Consider the following 14,493-nt stretch of genomic DNA (forward strand, 5'->3'; position numbering starts at 1 on the left):
TTAGTAATTATTCATACAGTATTTATGATGTGTGCTTAGAACTGTTGATCTGTTTGCTTGCCTCTTTATATCTGTTAATTGGTCTTTTTCTTGCAAATGTATATCCTATTTAAAAGATAAAGAAATGAGAGATGTGAACCTTTTAATTCACTTTCCTTCTAAAATGGCTTAGTGATTACATTATAACTTCTGTGTCAGGAAGTAACTGGAGGAAAAGTGGGAATACATTGAAATATATGTTGAATATGTGAGTACCATGCTTTCTTTTTTACACATGTACGGGACGTTTTAGAATGCAGTAACATATGAGGATGTGCATGTAAACTTTACTTGGGAAGAATGGGCTTTGCTGGATCCTTCCCAGAAGAATTTCTACAAAGAAGTGATGCTGGAGACCTACAGCAACCTCACTGCTATAGGTAAGATGATTAATGTTGTTTTCCTTTTTAACATCAGAAGACACCTGTTTTTTTGGTTGGTATGTTTGTTTGTTTGCCTTTTTTGCTTACTTTTATTGTTGATTCTCTTCTATAATTCTAATTATGAAGGAGGAAGAATGAGGTGAATGAATCAGACATGGTTGTAAGGTTCACTGAGATAATATCTTAAATTTTGCCTAAATTCCAATGATACATTTACATACATATATACATACAATAATACATATACATTTTCTGGTACTATGTTTCAGGCTATTATTGGGAAGACCTCAGTTATGAAAAGAATTCTCAAAATTCTAGAAGACATGGAAGGTAATTTTTATTTACGTGGTTTAACCAAATATGCCTCTGATGAAATCTTCATGTGTTCTTGATGTTTTACTTAAAAACAACAGTACAAATAAGCAGAGCTTTAAGGATATTGAGTATTTAATTCTAACAAATGCATGTACCTCTATGACAGGTATTCTATTTCTGTTTGCAGTGCATTCTTCAATATAGAATACATGGAAACAGTGCCTTAACAGATAGTACTATTTCAAGCATAGCCCCATTGACACTAAAATGCAGATCTGCCAGTCTGTTTAGCCTTATACCTCTGTGATATTACAAAAAGTATACCTTTTGAATGTATGATGTGTATATATCCAAAAGCTTCTCATAAGCAAATAATGCACAATAAAGCAGATGTTACTCATGTCTGTGTAGTAAGGTGGTTAAGTTTCATGATAGTGGAAGTTCATAAGGGTTGAGAAAGTTGCTTAGAAAACTTAATGTAAATACCATATATGTCTCTGGAGAACAAAAATTCAAACTGTGTGAATGCAATATAAATACCCTTTTTTTGTTATTCTGCCTTTACTAGGTATATTGTAAGGCACAGGCATATCTATGTCCATCTATCTATCTAATGATCTGTCTATCTATCTCTATCTTATATAGAGGATGCAGGTCCCAATTATTAAAGATATTGACAGAAACCCTGTATGTCTCTCTCTCCCAGAACATTTAGAGGATATGTTGTTATTCCCACTTAGAGTAGATTTGTCGAACTTGGTATGATTTTTCAGTTACTTGATTTTCCTACTTCATTGGGAATAAATCAACAAACTCAAGGTACAGAAAATTCTTCAGAGTATTAGTAATGTAGACATTATCTGTTTGTCCTGGTTCACTTTGCAAATGGTACATGGTATACTCATTGTGGTTGTTTTTTGTTTTTTTGTTTTTTTTTTTTCCTGGTTTGAGACAGGGTTTATCTGTGTAGCCCTGGCTGTCCTGGAACTCACTCTGTAGACCAGGCTGGCTTCAAACACAGAAATCAGCCTGCCTCTCCCTCCCAATTGCTTGGATTAAAGGTGTGTGCCACCACTGCCCGGCTGTACTCATTCTTTAAAAGCTGTGAGTTCTTTCACATTTCCTTAAATATGTTTTAAAAAACCATATGAGAAAAGGTTGTTATGCATTTGAGCCATGAAATAAATGACTTTACAATCACAGGTATGTTTAAAGATGTAATGGAACCCATAATGAAGGAGAACACCAGGGATGTAAACAAAATGATGAAACCCTGTTATATCTGATTTCTCATTATATTTAGAAAGCACTGTAAATATAATTCATACATATAAAAATATTCACTGATATAATACATGGGGTAAAACTTCCAAAAGTGCCAATTGCATACACAGGCATGAAAGAATTTATACTGTAGAAAAAATTTCTAAATACATGTAAAGTGATAAAGATTTTGTATGTCACAGGCATCTTCAAATGGAAGAAAGAATTCACACTGGAGAGAAATCCTATAGACGTGTGCAATGTAATGAAGTGTTTTCAAGTCACAGTCATCCTCAGATACATAAAAGAATACTTACTGGAGACTTTGTATATGATAGTGGCCTTCAAGTGCATAGAGAAACACACATAGGAGAGAAACCCTGTGATTGTAAGACACGAGGTAAAGCCTTTGCATGCCACAGCCATCTGCAAAGCCCTAAAAAAACACATACTGGAGAGAAACCCTATGAATGTAAACAATGTGGTAAAGCCTTTTTGTGGTACAGTGTTCTTCATCGGCATAACAGAACACATACTGGAGAGAAGCCCTATGAATGTATACTATGTGGTAAGGCCTTTAAACAGAGCAGTCATCTTCAATGTCATAAAAGAACACATACTGGAGGGAAGGTCTATGAATGTAACCAATGTGGCAAAGCCTTTGCAGTAAATATTGATCTTCAAATACATAAAAGAACACATACTGGAGAGAAGCCCTATGAATGTAAACAATGTGGTAAAGCCTTTGCACAGAACAGTGTTCTTCAGATTCATAAACAGACACATACTGGAGGGAAGCCCTTTGCATGTAACCAGTGTGGCAAAGCTTTTATTTCTCACAGGCATCTTCAGATTCATAAAAAAACACATACTGGAGAAAAGCCCTATGAATGTAAACAATGTGGTAAAGCCTTTTCATCTCACAGTGCTCTTCAAAGGCATAAAAGAACACATACTGGAGAGAAGCCCTATGAATGTAAACAATGTGGTAAAGCCTTTGCAAGGAACAGTATCCTTCAGAGTCATAAAAGAACACATACTGGAGAGAAGCCCTATGAATGTAACCAATGTGGTAAAGCCTTTGCACAGAAAAGTCAACTTCAGAGTCATAAAAGAACACATACTGGAGAGAAGCCCTATGAATGTAAACAATGTGGTAAAGCCTTTGCACAGAAAAGTCAACTTCAGAGTCATAAAAGAACACATACTGGAGAGAAGCCTCATGAATGTAAACAATGTGGTAAAGCCTTTTCATGGTACAGTACTCTTCATAGGCATAAACGAATACATACTGGAGAGAAGCCCTATGAATGTAAACAATGTGGTAAAGCCTTTGCACAGAACAGTGTTCTTCAGATTCATAAACAGACACATACTGGAGGGAAGCCCTTTGCATGTAACCAATGTGGCAAAGCTTTTACTTCTCACAGCCATCTTCAGATTCATGAAAGAACACATACTGGAGAGAAGCCCTATGAATGTAAACAATGTGGTAAAGTCTTTGCCCATCACAGTGCTCTTCAAAGGCATAAAAGAATACATACTGGAGAGAAGCCCTATGAATGTAACCAATGTGGTAAAGCCTTTGCACAGACCAGTACCCTTCAGAGTCATAAAAGAACACATACTGGAGAGAAGCCCTATGAATGTAAACTATGTGGTAAAGCCTTTGCACAGAAAAGTCAACTTCAGAGTCATAAAAGAACACATACTGGAGAGAAGCCCTATGAATGTAAACAATGTGGTAAAGCCTTTGCAAGGAACAGTATCCTTCAGAGTCATAAAAGAACACATACTGGAGAGAAGCCCTATTAATGTAAACAATGTGGTAAAGCCTTTGCACAGAACAGTCAACTTCAGAGTCATAAAAGAATACATACTGGAGAGAAGCCCTATGAATGTAAACAATGTGGTAAAGCTTTTGCACAGAACAGTCATCTTCAAAGGCATAAAAGAATACATACTGGAGAGAAGCCCTATGAATGTAACCAATGTGGTAAAGCCTTTGCCCACAATAGTGATCCTCAAAGGCATAAAGGGACACATATTGGAGAGAAACAATGCATGTAATCACTGTGGTAAAGCCTTTGCCCATAACACTAGTCTTTAAAGACATGATGAAATACATACTGGAGGGAAGCTGTGTGAATATAATCAGTGTAGTAAAGCCTTTACACATAAAAGTAATGTTCAGGGTTGTAAAAGAACACATACTGCAGAGAAACATTAGGAAGTTCACCAGTGCTGTAAAGACTTAACATACTACTATCATCTTCAAAGGCATAAAAGATCACATACATGGAGAAAACCCTATGAGTATTACCGAAGTTGTAAATCTATTGCACATATGGGGTTCTTCAAAGGCATTAAAATCAGAAATTAGAGTGAACTGTTGATGTAATTACTTAAAATGTGGCCTCCAGACAAGCCGACTGTCTAAGTTGTGGTGGCTCTGGCTAGCTCAGCCACCATGTTCATTGTTCGGAGGCCACGTGGACACTGCAGCTAGAAAAAGCCATCCAGAGACTCCAGCATGGGAGATGGCTTTGCTAATCTTCCATGCTGTCTCTCTAAGGCTGGGCAGTGCCCAGACCATCCTGCCAACTATGCAGGTTCAGGATAGATGAGACTTTAATGCTTAGATTATCCAAAGGCTTATATATTTAGTAATGATCAATAACAAGATACCTTTACAATCAGAGGTGTAACCCAATACTCATCCTAGATATACCAACTACCTTTGACTGCTACAGTCAAGCGAACATCAGCCTCCATGCACCCCTCTGTCCTCAGTCTCTCCCTTAGCTCCTCCTCTTCCTTCTCTTCCTCTTTTTACTCCTCCCACCTTACCTCCTCCTACAGTGAACCCCTATGAATGCAGTCAACTTGATTAAGCCTTTGCATATCAGCATCTCCTTGTAATACAAGAATGGAATCATACTAGAGATACCCTGTGGGCATTAGTGTGTGTGTGTGTGTGTGTGTGTGTGTGTGTGTGTGTGTGTGTGTGTTTCTGTGTCTGTGTCTGTGTGTCTGTGTGTCTTTGGCTAATCTTCCCATGGTTTTCCTCCTACTTAATTACCTTACCTAGCTTTGATATGAGTAATTGTGTCTATTAGTATTTTTACATACTATGTTTTGTTCAGTTGATATCCAGAAGAGGCCTGCTATTTGTTGAAGGAGATGAGAGAGGAGTCATCTTGTAGCCATGGTAGGTTGGGAAATGTATGGAGAAGTGAAGGGAGGGGAAAACAACCCTGGAATAAAACCTTCAGCCTATAATGTTTTCTGCTTGCAAGATGTGCTGGGTCAATAGTAGCACACTTTTGGTCATAGCCAATTATTGACTGGTTTAATTGGTGGCACATGAAAGAAGAAGGAGCCTATAACTGACACTGACTGTTTGACCAGAAACTGGAAGCAAGATAAGCCAGAATCATACACTAGAACCAAACATAACTGCCCCCTCCGACAACCAAAAACCCAGCTTCCATAGTGATTTTCTGCTCACTCATAGTTTGGTGGTTATACCAACTCTCATGACAAAGTCTGCCTTCAGCAGGCCATGGGAGTAGTACAAATGACCCACACCTAAACACTAGGTATAGAGAAGCCAGGTTTGCAGTGTCTATTGTTTTTCTTACTGAAAAGATTGGGGAACCCCAGAGAAGAGGGGAAGAAGGCATTGTGGAAACCAGAGTTGTCTAAAGACACAATGAGAGCACAGGCAACAGAATTATCTAGCTTGATTCCTGGGGTCTCCCAAATATTGAAGCACTATCTTCAAGCCTGTATGGGTCTATACTAGGTACACTGCATGTATCCTATGGTTGTTGGCTGGTGGTTTTGTTTCTGGGCTGTGTTGAGGAATACTGAGGGTAGGAGTGAAATTTTCTTGTACCCTTTTGCCTGCTCTTAGGACTCCTGCCCTCCTATTAGTTGACCTCTTCAAGGCTTGAAATGAATGTGCATGTTCTCTTTTTATCTAATCTTGTGTTTCATTAATGTGTCTGGTAGACCTGCTTTTTCCTCTGGTAGACATAAGACAGTCATGCTTAGGAAGAGGTGAGTTGGGCAGGAGCTGGACGTGCTAGAAGGAGGGATAGCTCCAGTTAGAATGGATTGTATTAGATAAGAATAAAACGAATGGAAATAGGTAAAACTTTAGAGATAAAAGGCTTTAAAATTTAGAGTAGAAAAAGTTTAGATATAAGATATTTGAGCATCATTTGTTTGTGCAAGTACAGGAGTGGCTTCCTTATGACATAATTTGAAAACTGAGTATGGAGTCTTGAGCCTTTAATTGAGCTGTGATTAAACCAAGTGTTTTATTGAAGAAAGTGAGGTTTTAGGATTTTCTGATTCCAAGGAGGAAGAGATAGTCATACCATAACCACAAGGGCACAGGGGAAGAGACAAAGAATACACCTGTGAGAAGTGGGTGAGGTAAGGGTAGAAGTAAAGTTTAGGGTCATCTAAGGAATCTCTTGGGCTTCTAAATGGAGCTTAGAGGGAACAGGGTAGAAAAATAAATGACCTCGAACCCAGTGACAATTCCCATATCCTAGAAGCATAGGAGGGCACTGAGAATTAATGACCCATAGCAGATAATTTGTAGCAAGAGATGAGGAGCACAGGGTTGTAATACTTGAGCCCAGGTAGCTTTGAGGAGGAGGAGGCAAGGAAATGGCCACTTGTCCAACAGGGCAGAAGTAAGCAGTATGGCTGCAGCTCCTAGAAGGAAGGAAGTCATTGTACATAGATTTCTTCTTGCAGTAGTTTTATTATGTTAATAATGTCAATCTCTCTCTCAATATTTGTCAAAAGATATCTTATTGTTTTTGTTGGTAAATCTCATTAGCTGGTTTTCAAATTATTTTTATTAGGTTCAACTATCTCATTGAGAATATTACTTTTTTGTCCTGTTCACTTAACTTAGTGTCTCTATTTATTTACATGACAATAAAAAACTCTTACAAATTTAGTCTTAATTTGCCATTCATTGAAAATTAGAACAGCCCATGTATCAGATTTCTTGACCATGGAAATACATGTTTTATATTTTTCAAATTAACTCTTCTATTAATTCTCCAAAGTATATTGTGCACATAATTAATTCACTATTTGAATGACAGTGGCCTGTACCCATTAAAAGTATTTCTTTGGTGTGTGTGGGTATGTGTGTGTGTATAAGATGTCCTATGAGAATATATTCTCTGCCATGAAACAAACACATTTCAGTACACTGAATAGGAAATCTCCCTTTAGTCTAATGCTTTTACAATGAAAACACAATTTTTACTAAAATTAATGTGCATTGATTTAATCTTGCTATAATTTCACTTTCTGCTATAGTTTTCATTGATATGATTTTGATATAAAGCTTAGAAGAAAATATGCTGATATGTTAAATCTTTTTATGGATGTTTAAAAATATGATGATGATGATAATAATAATATAATAATGCAGCTTTTCATTTTGATTGCTGATAAGAAAACATATATGGAGAGACTACTTCTCTTCCTTTTTGTGGCCTTCCCTCTTTCTAATACAACATACAACTTTCTCACCAGTTTCTGATCAGGAAAACATGGACAGGAAAAAGAAAGATGAGGAGGCAATCCACAGACTTCCTTCTCACAGATTGTCCTCTCAAGAGCAAGAAATCTGCTCTTTCTGTGGATTTGTGAACTGCTAAATCCTAAGAGATACAAAGGAACTGAGAATCACAGGGATGGAGAGACACAGGCAGCAATTGTAGCTGAGGCAGAATTCTTAGCAGCAGCTCCTGTCCTAACCTGTGTCAAGCCCACTGCTACCACAGCCTCAGTCTGTGCTGCTGGGGATGTTCTGTACCTAAGCAACTTTGATTGATTGTCTCTTCAGTCTTAGTACAGGATCAGACAGGAATTCACAGACTCCTGCCTGAAACTCTTGATCTCCTCTGGTCCCAGGTATATCATTCCATGTTTCTGTTCTTGTGCATGACTGTCTCCTGGGTCAGAAAATGCTGTCAAAATTTTTATCTCCTTGGAATATCTATGTGTCAATATGAAGCTGGAATTTTCTACTTCAGGAGTGGCAATACTTGATCTATGCTTTTGCCTTTTGAAGAGAGCAGCATTATAGATTTAAAATGAATGAGATCTTGACATCTACAGAGTTGGATCATAGTGTGACTCTGTAAACTCTCCAAGTTTATTAGGCCTTTGTCCTGTATTCCTTTAAGTGGATATGGTAACTTCACATCTCTGAAATGTTTTTGACATTAGCTAAGGTACCTGACTTAACTATTTTCTTTTTTTTAAAAGAAATATAAATCTTTATTAATAATCTCTTTTATCAAAGGGCTATTAAAAAACAGCCAACAATCAATCTATATAATATATCAATTAATGATAGCTTTTTTGCTTTTTGTAAAATTACTCCTCTTTTGTCAATTAATTGTTGAGGGAAATTAGGATTTACATCTCTCTTGAGAATATTAAACAGAGACTTAAATTCTTTTATGAAGAGCTTAAAATAAGATCTTAGCCATTAAGCATCTCCTGGAAACTTTTGAAAATCATTTGAAATAAGTAAACTATCTTTTTTTCTTACCAGACGTATTATCTTTTTTTTTTAATTGGATATTTTACATATTTACCTTTCACTGTTATCTACTCTTCCATTCTCCCCCAAACACTCTTATCCCATACCCACTCTTCCAATTTTTAAAAGGGTATGCTTCCAAAATCCTCCCAACCCCACCTCCCTGCTCTCTCATTCCCCATCACTAGGGATGCAAACTTTCGGGGACCATGGCCCTCCACTTCCACTGATGCATAACAAGGCCACCCTCAATTACCTATTCAAGTGGAGCCATGAGTCCCTCCCTTTGTGTTCTCAGGCTGGAGGCTTAGACCCTGGGAGCTCTGGTAGAGTATTTTGATACTCCTTCTAAAAAGGACCAAAGCACCCACACTTTGGTCTTCCTTCTTCTTCTGATTCAACTATTTTCAATTGATTTGCATTATATAGATAGATAGATAGATAGATAGATAGATCACATCATGACTACTGTCATTTAAATAAACAGAAGTTTCACGAGTTGTAAGAGAAAGAAAGGTGATTAAACATACTTTGATATTAGCTTTGTGTGTGTTGAATTACATATGCGCTATTTTTAAATTCTATTTCTAAAATTATTTTATGTATGGGTACACTGTAGTTGTCTTCAGACACACGAGAAGAGGGCATCAGATTCTCTTACAGATGGTTGTGAGCCACCATGTGGTTGCTGGGAATTGAACTCTGGACCTTTGCAAGAGCAGTGAGAGTTCTTAACTGCTGAGCCATCACTCCAGCCTTGGTAAAGTGTTCTTGGGAATCCAGGGTATTGGTTTCTCATTGTGAGGCTTTTTCGGGGGCAGGCACCTGTCTTTAGCTTGTATAATGATTATCCTCTTAACAATTACCTATGTGCAGTTATTACAGCTTAAGATATTAGAACTTCTTAATTCCCAGAGAGGAACTTTTGACAGGTGATTAAAAAGATGTGATTTTAAACTCTCATCTGTTTATTTATAATTATATTCATGGATAAGTTTTACAGCCAACATTAGTCAGAGAAGTTTCCTATGCTGTGAACTTGGTGACTGCAGAGATTCATGTCTGCTCACAATATAAGGCTAGGGAACACCCAAGTACTTAACTCCAAACAGGAAACCTGTAGAACCTCCTCTACAGCTAATAGCATTGTCGATTATGGGGAGAATAAGTGCAGGAGCCAGAGGATGAGAAGAAGAAATGGAAATGTAATATTGTGGTCATGCACAGCCAAGACAACCAAGGTCTGTTTCCCATCTCTACAGCTACTGCACAAGAGTGGATTCCTCACCAGCACAGGAAAGAACGGAGTGGAACTCCATGGGCCCATCATTTATTCTACTGAACTTCTGGATACTGGCAGATCATGGGAGAGAGGCTAGAACTGACTTGGCTCTAGTGGAAAGATTGAAACCCAGGATCCTACAGACAGCTTTGTTTAAATTCTGTGGGTCACAAGAGAAGTCCAAAGATATGAATGTGAGAAAGAGACTTGTATTTAAAAGGATTTTAAGGAAGCTGAAAGAGGTAGGATAAAGGGGGAATGGCTGAAATGCAGTATATATGTGTCTTACTCAGGGTTTAGTTACTGTGAATAGACATAATGACCAAGGCTACTCTTATAAAGCCAACATTTAATTGGGGCTGCCTTACAGGATCAGAGGTTCAGTCCATTACTATCAAGTCAGGAACATGGCAGCATCCATCAGACATGATATAGAAGGAGCTAAGAGTTCTACATCTTCATCTGAAGGCTGCTAGCAGAATACTGGCTTCCATGCATCTAGGATGAGGGTGTTGAAGCCACACCCACGGTGACACATGTACTCCAACTCCACCACATGTCCCTATTTTTTAGCCAAACATATATAAACCATCAAAATATGGAATTGTATATTTTTAGAAGATAAAAATTATAATTATGAAACAAAATTTTTATGTAAAGTATATAATGAAGTATTTTGGTATTTGGTATCTCTCATCCTGTAAAACCAATGATATAAAAAAAGAAAGAAAAACAGAAAATAACAACAAACTAAATTATAGACACCAAGCCCCAAACTAAGTTTAGTAATTATTACATGTTAGATCATCTGATCAATAATAGTGATGAAAGATAATTAATCAAATTTTTTTTACCTGTGAAAGGGGAATTTGTCCTAGATAATCTTACATTCATCAGTATGAATTTTCTCATCTTTAAATTGAGAATTTTTTAACTATCATCCTCCAAAAGTAATAGCTAATATATTCTTGATTATTGGTAGGAAGACCAGGTCCAAAGTCATTCTCAGCTGTATAATGTGTTTGAAACTAACATGGGCTACAAAAGACACTACCTCAAAACAAACACAAATGAAAACCCATACATAGAGTGACTATAAAAACATCCTCAATCAGCTCATTAAGTAGGATTTATGGTGAGTGTCTCAGAATATTTGTTGATTCAACAAAAAATATGTAACCAAAAAGCAAGTTGGGGAGAAAAGCGTTTATTGAGATTACACTTAAGCATTGCTCTGTTTATCACATAAGGGTGTCAGGGCAGGATCTAAATCAGGGCAGAAACCTGGAGGCAGCATCTGATGGAGAGGTTATGGAGGGTGCTACATGCTGGCTTGCTTCACATGGCTTTCTCACCCTGCTTTCTAACAGAATCCAGGATCACCAGCTCAGGGATGACACCACCACAATGAGCTGGGACCTCCCCCATCAACCACTAGTTAAGAAAATGTCCTACATCTATTTTATGGAGGCATTTTCTCAATTGAGTTTCCTGCCTCTGGTGACTGTAGCTTGTGGCAAGTTGTCATAAAACTAGCCACTACAAATGGATACTTATCTGTGGTGATGTAATGGGTCAGGACTCTTAACTGGGGGCTTTGGTTATAGTTATAATGAAAAAGACAGGATTCTTGTGATATGAAATGGCTCTTGTAACATTTCCAGGTAAACCCTGAATGTGAAAAGTCATGTAACCTCCAGGATATTTGGGCTTAGTATCTGTACAAACTACCTCTTGGAATAATTGCCCACTCCCAGATGTACTAGTTCCCAAGATCCTTTGCAGTCCTAGAGATTATGGGCTATTTGTTACTAGCTGCTGTATCTGTACCTTCACAGGTCTATCTCTTGTATTTCTATGTTGGGCCTTGGACGAGGTAACTCCATTTAATCTGTTACCTTTGGTCACGTAGGACAGGTAGAGTGTGTGACTAACAAGTCTCCACCTCCAGAGATTTAAATATTAATGAATTATCAAAAGGCCAGGGGCGTAGCTAATTAAGTTATTCCCTCCCCTTTCTCTCTTCCCTATAAGACTGGTCTCCCCTGGCCTTTGAGGGGGGAAGCGCACAGCACCTGCATCCATTCACCATGTCATGAACAATAAAAGCTTTGGAAAACCGGACTCCACGTGTCCATGGTCTCTCTGCCTGATTCCCAGCTTTTGGAACCCTGGAACCTTGCCGATGCAGCCGCCGGCCAGCCCACCGACAGCTGTGTGAATGTGAGATCCTCCGCTGGCGGCGCCGGTGCCGGACCGCCATGAGACTCTGTCGCCGGACTCCCTCCCTTCCCCCTGCCCGCGAGATTCGTCCCCACATTTCTACAATTTACTGTTATAACTTCTTCAATCTTTTCTATGAAAGAAAAGTAGTCATCAGTAATATGAGTGTTTTCAAACATGTTAAACATTGATATAGAATGTAACAAAGTATCCAGTTTGGCTGTTAGTACAGACTCAGTGTTCTTGTTTTCCCCTTTCAGTTTTTTTTTCTAGACCTTCCCAGTCCTCTGTGACTCTGCTGACCACAGAATCTCTCCAGCAAAGACCCACAGGTGGAACTGTAGGCTAGTACTCAGGTAGCTAACCTTCATCCTCCTTCCTCTCTTCCATTTAGGTCTCAATTTACCTCAGTTCTGCTGCTTCCTGCTCACATGAACCACCCCACCCCATTGATATTCTCCACTCCCTAGGGATTCAGGCTTGGGCACAGATGCAGAGAACTCCTAGCTCATGCCTGCCACCTACTGTATATTCTCTATTCAGGCCTTGTACCCACCCACACCTCAGTCAGTTTATATTTTCTTGTTTTTGTTTTTTTGGGGTTTTTGGGTTTTTTTTGTTTGTTTGTTTGTTTGTTTGTTTTGAGACATGGTTTCTCTGTGTTGCTCTGGGTGTCCTGGAACTCTCTCTGTAGACCATGCTGGCCTCAAACTCAGAAATTTGCCTGTCTCTGCCTCCCAAGTGCTGGGATTAAAGGCATGCACCACCACTGCCCAGCTATCTTTTCTTAATTTACTGGGATAGTGTCTTATAACCTCAGGACAAACTTGCCTGAAATCCATGTTCTTCTGACTGCATCCCACCTGCTGGATTTAAAGCAAAATACCACTACATTTGGCTGCACGTTCAAATAATTTTATGTATATAGAAATTTTATGAAGATTGTTATTTTGGTTTCATATGCTTGACAGAGGGAGTAGCACTATTAGGAGGTGTGGCCTTGTTGAGGGAAGTGCATCACTGTTGGGGTGGGCTTTGACTCTCTGATCAGTGCAGAAGTGGTAGATTTCTCCTAACACACTTGAGATCAAGATGTAAAAATGTCAACTCCTCCTGAGAACCTGCAAGGACACTACCATGCTCCTGCTAATTGATAATGGACTGAACCTGTGAACTTGTAAGCCAGCCCCAATTAAATGTTGTCCTCTGTAAGAGTTCTTGGTTATAATGCCTCTTCACAGCTATAAAACCTACTCTAAGAAAATGTATTTATTTATGAGACTAGTCTCTCTCTTGTACTCAGTGATTATCCAGGTTAATAGGCCAGTGATTTCCAAGAGTCTGCACCTTGCCAGCATTACAGTTACAGTTGTGGCTGCCTGCATGCTGGTGTTGAGTAGGTGCTCATGTATGTTCAGCAAAGACTTTACTGAGTTTTGTCTCTCTACTCAACTGTCCTCCTCTGTTTTGGGGTGGTAATGACTTGACCAGGTGTGAGAACCAAACCCCAGGAGAGCAACTCTGAAACAGACCCTCCTAACAGCCTCAGCATGAACTCAGAAGAAACAAAAGTGATCACTGTGTGTCAGGTCCTGTCTCTGTGGCCTTCTGCTGTCCTGATGCTTCCAATCACTTCCAGAATCCAGTACCACACAGTGAAGAAATGAAGTAATGACCTTGAGAGCTTTTATCATTGAGCCTGTGCAGGAAGCAGAAGACACATTCCAGAAACTCTACAGTGAGTGCTTCTGTGTCAAGAGTTCCCTGCTTGCTATTATTTCCTTCCACCTCTCACTGGCATCAGTAGAAAACTTCACTAAGAATTCAGTAGATTCTCATTCACTTTTTAAAACAAAGACTATTTTATAAAATTTGATGGTACTTTCCTCATAGCTTTTAGGTACAATGACTTGGAATATACAGCTGTTATTGTGGAGTTGAGCTTAAATCTCCCAATATTGAGGAAATGTAGATATTATAAAATGTCTTTATTTTGTCTGGGAATTTATTGCATGGCATCCATGAAAGACATGGGTACATGATGCTGACATGACATTTAATCTACACTTTGAGTTCCCTGTGTCTTCTTATACTTTTCCCTGTCTGTTTTTAAAGTATCTACCACTGCCCAGCAGAAACTACTCTCAAAGGAAGACAGCTCCCTCCTTCCTTTCCCCTTCCTTTTTTTTGCTGTGACTTTGTGAGCTTCAAAGTTTGTCAGTGAACTCAATTCTTACTAAAGTCCTTCTTTATTTGTATTTTCCCTATGAAAGTTAGGGAGGTCAGAGGATAATCATTCCATTGTCTCTTTATCCCTTAATAACTATTCAGGACTCAGCCTGGAATGGTTTGCAGACTCACTTCAGGCACTTGGCATCAGAGGCAGAATTAGTTAT

The 14,493-nt window shown here is 38.6% G+C and overlaps 1 protein-coding gene across 1 annotated transcript in view; it reads left to right on the top strand.

The window, feature by feature from the left end:
* Nucleotides 1–11,998, top strand: part of LOC117712543 (uncharacterized) — a 55,996-nt gene extending 43,998 nt beyond the window's left edge. The window contains exons 2-4 of the mRNA XM_076937863.1: nt 293–419; nt 692–752; nt 2,204–11,998. Of these exons, the coding sequence (XP_076793978.1) occupies nt 293–419; nt 692–752; nt 2,204–3,815 (1,800 nt within the window). The 3' untranslated portion in view covers nt 3,816–11,998. The remainder of the gene's footprint in view (nt 1–292; nt 420–691; nt 753–2,203) is intronic.
* Nucleotides 11,999–14,493: the final 2,495 nt, after the last annotated feature.

Source organism: Arvicanthis niloticus, chromosome 7, assembly GCF_011762505.2.
Source record: "Arvicanthis niloticus isolate mArvNil1 chromosome 7, mArvNil1.pat.X, whole genome shotgun sequence".
Taxonomy (NCBI): Eukaryota; Metazoa; Chordata; class Mammalia; order Rodentia; family Muridae; genus Arvicanthis; species Arvicanthis niloticus.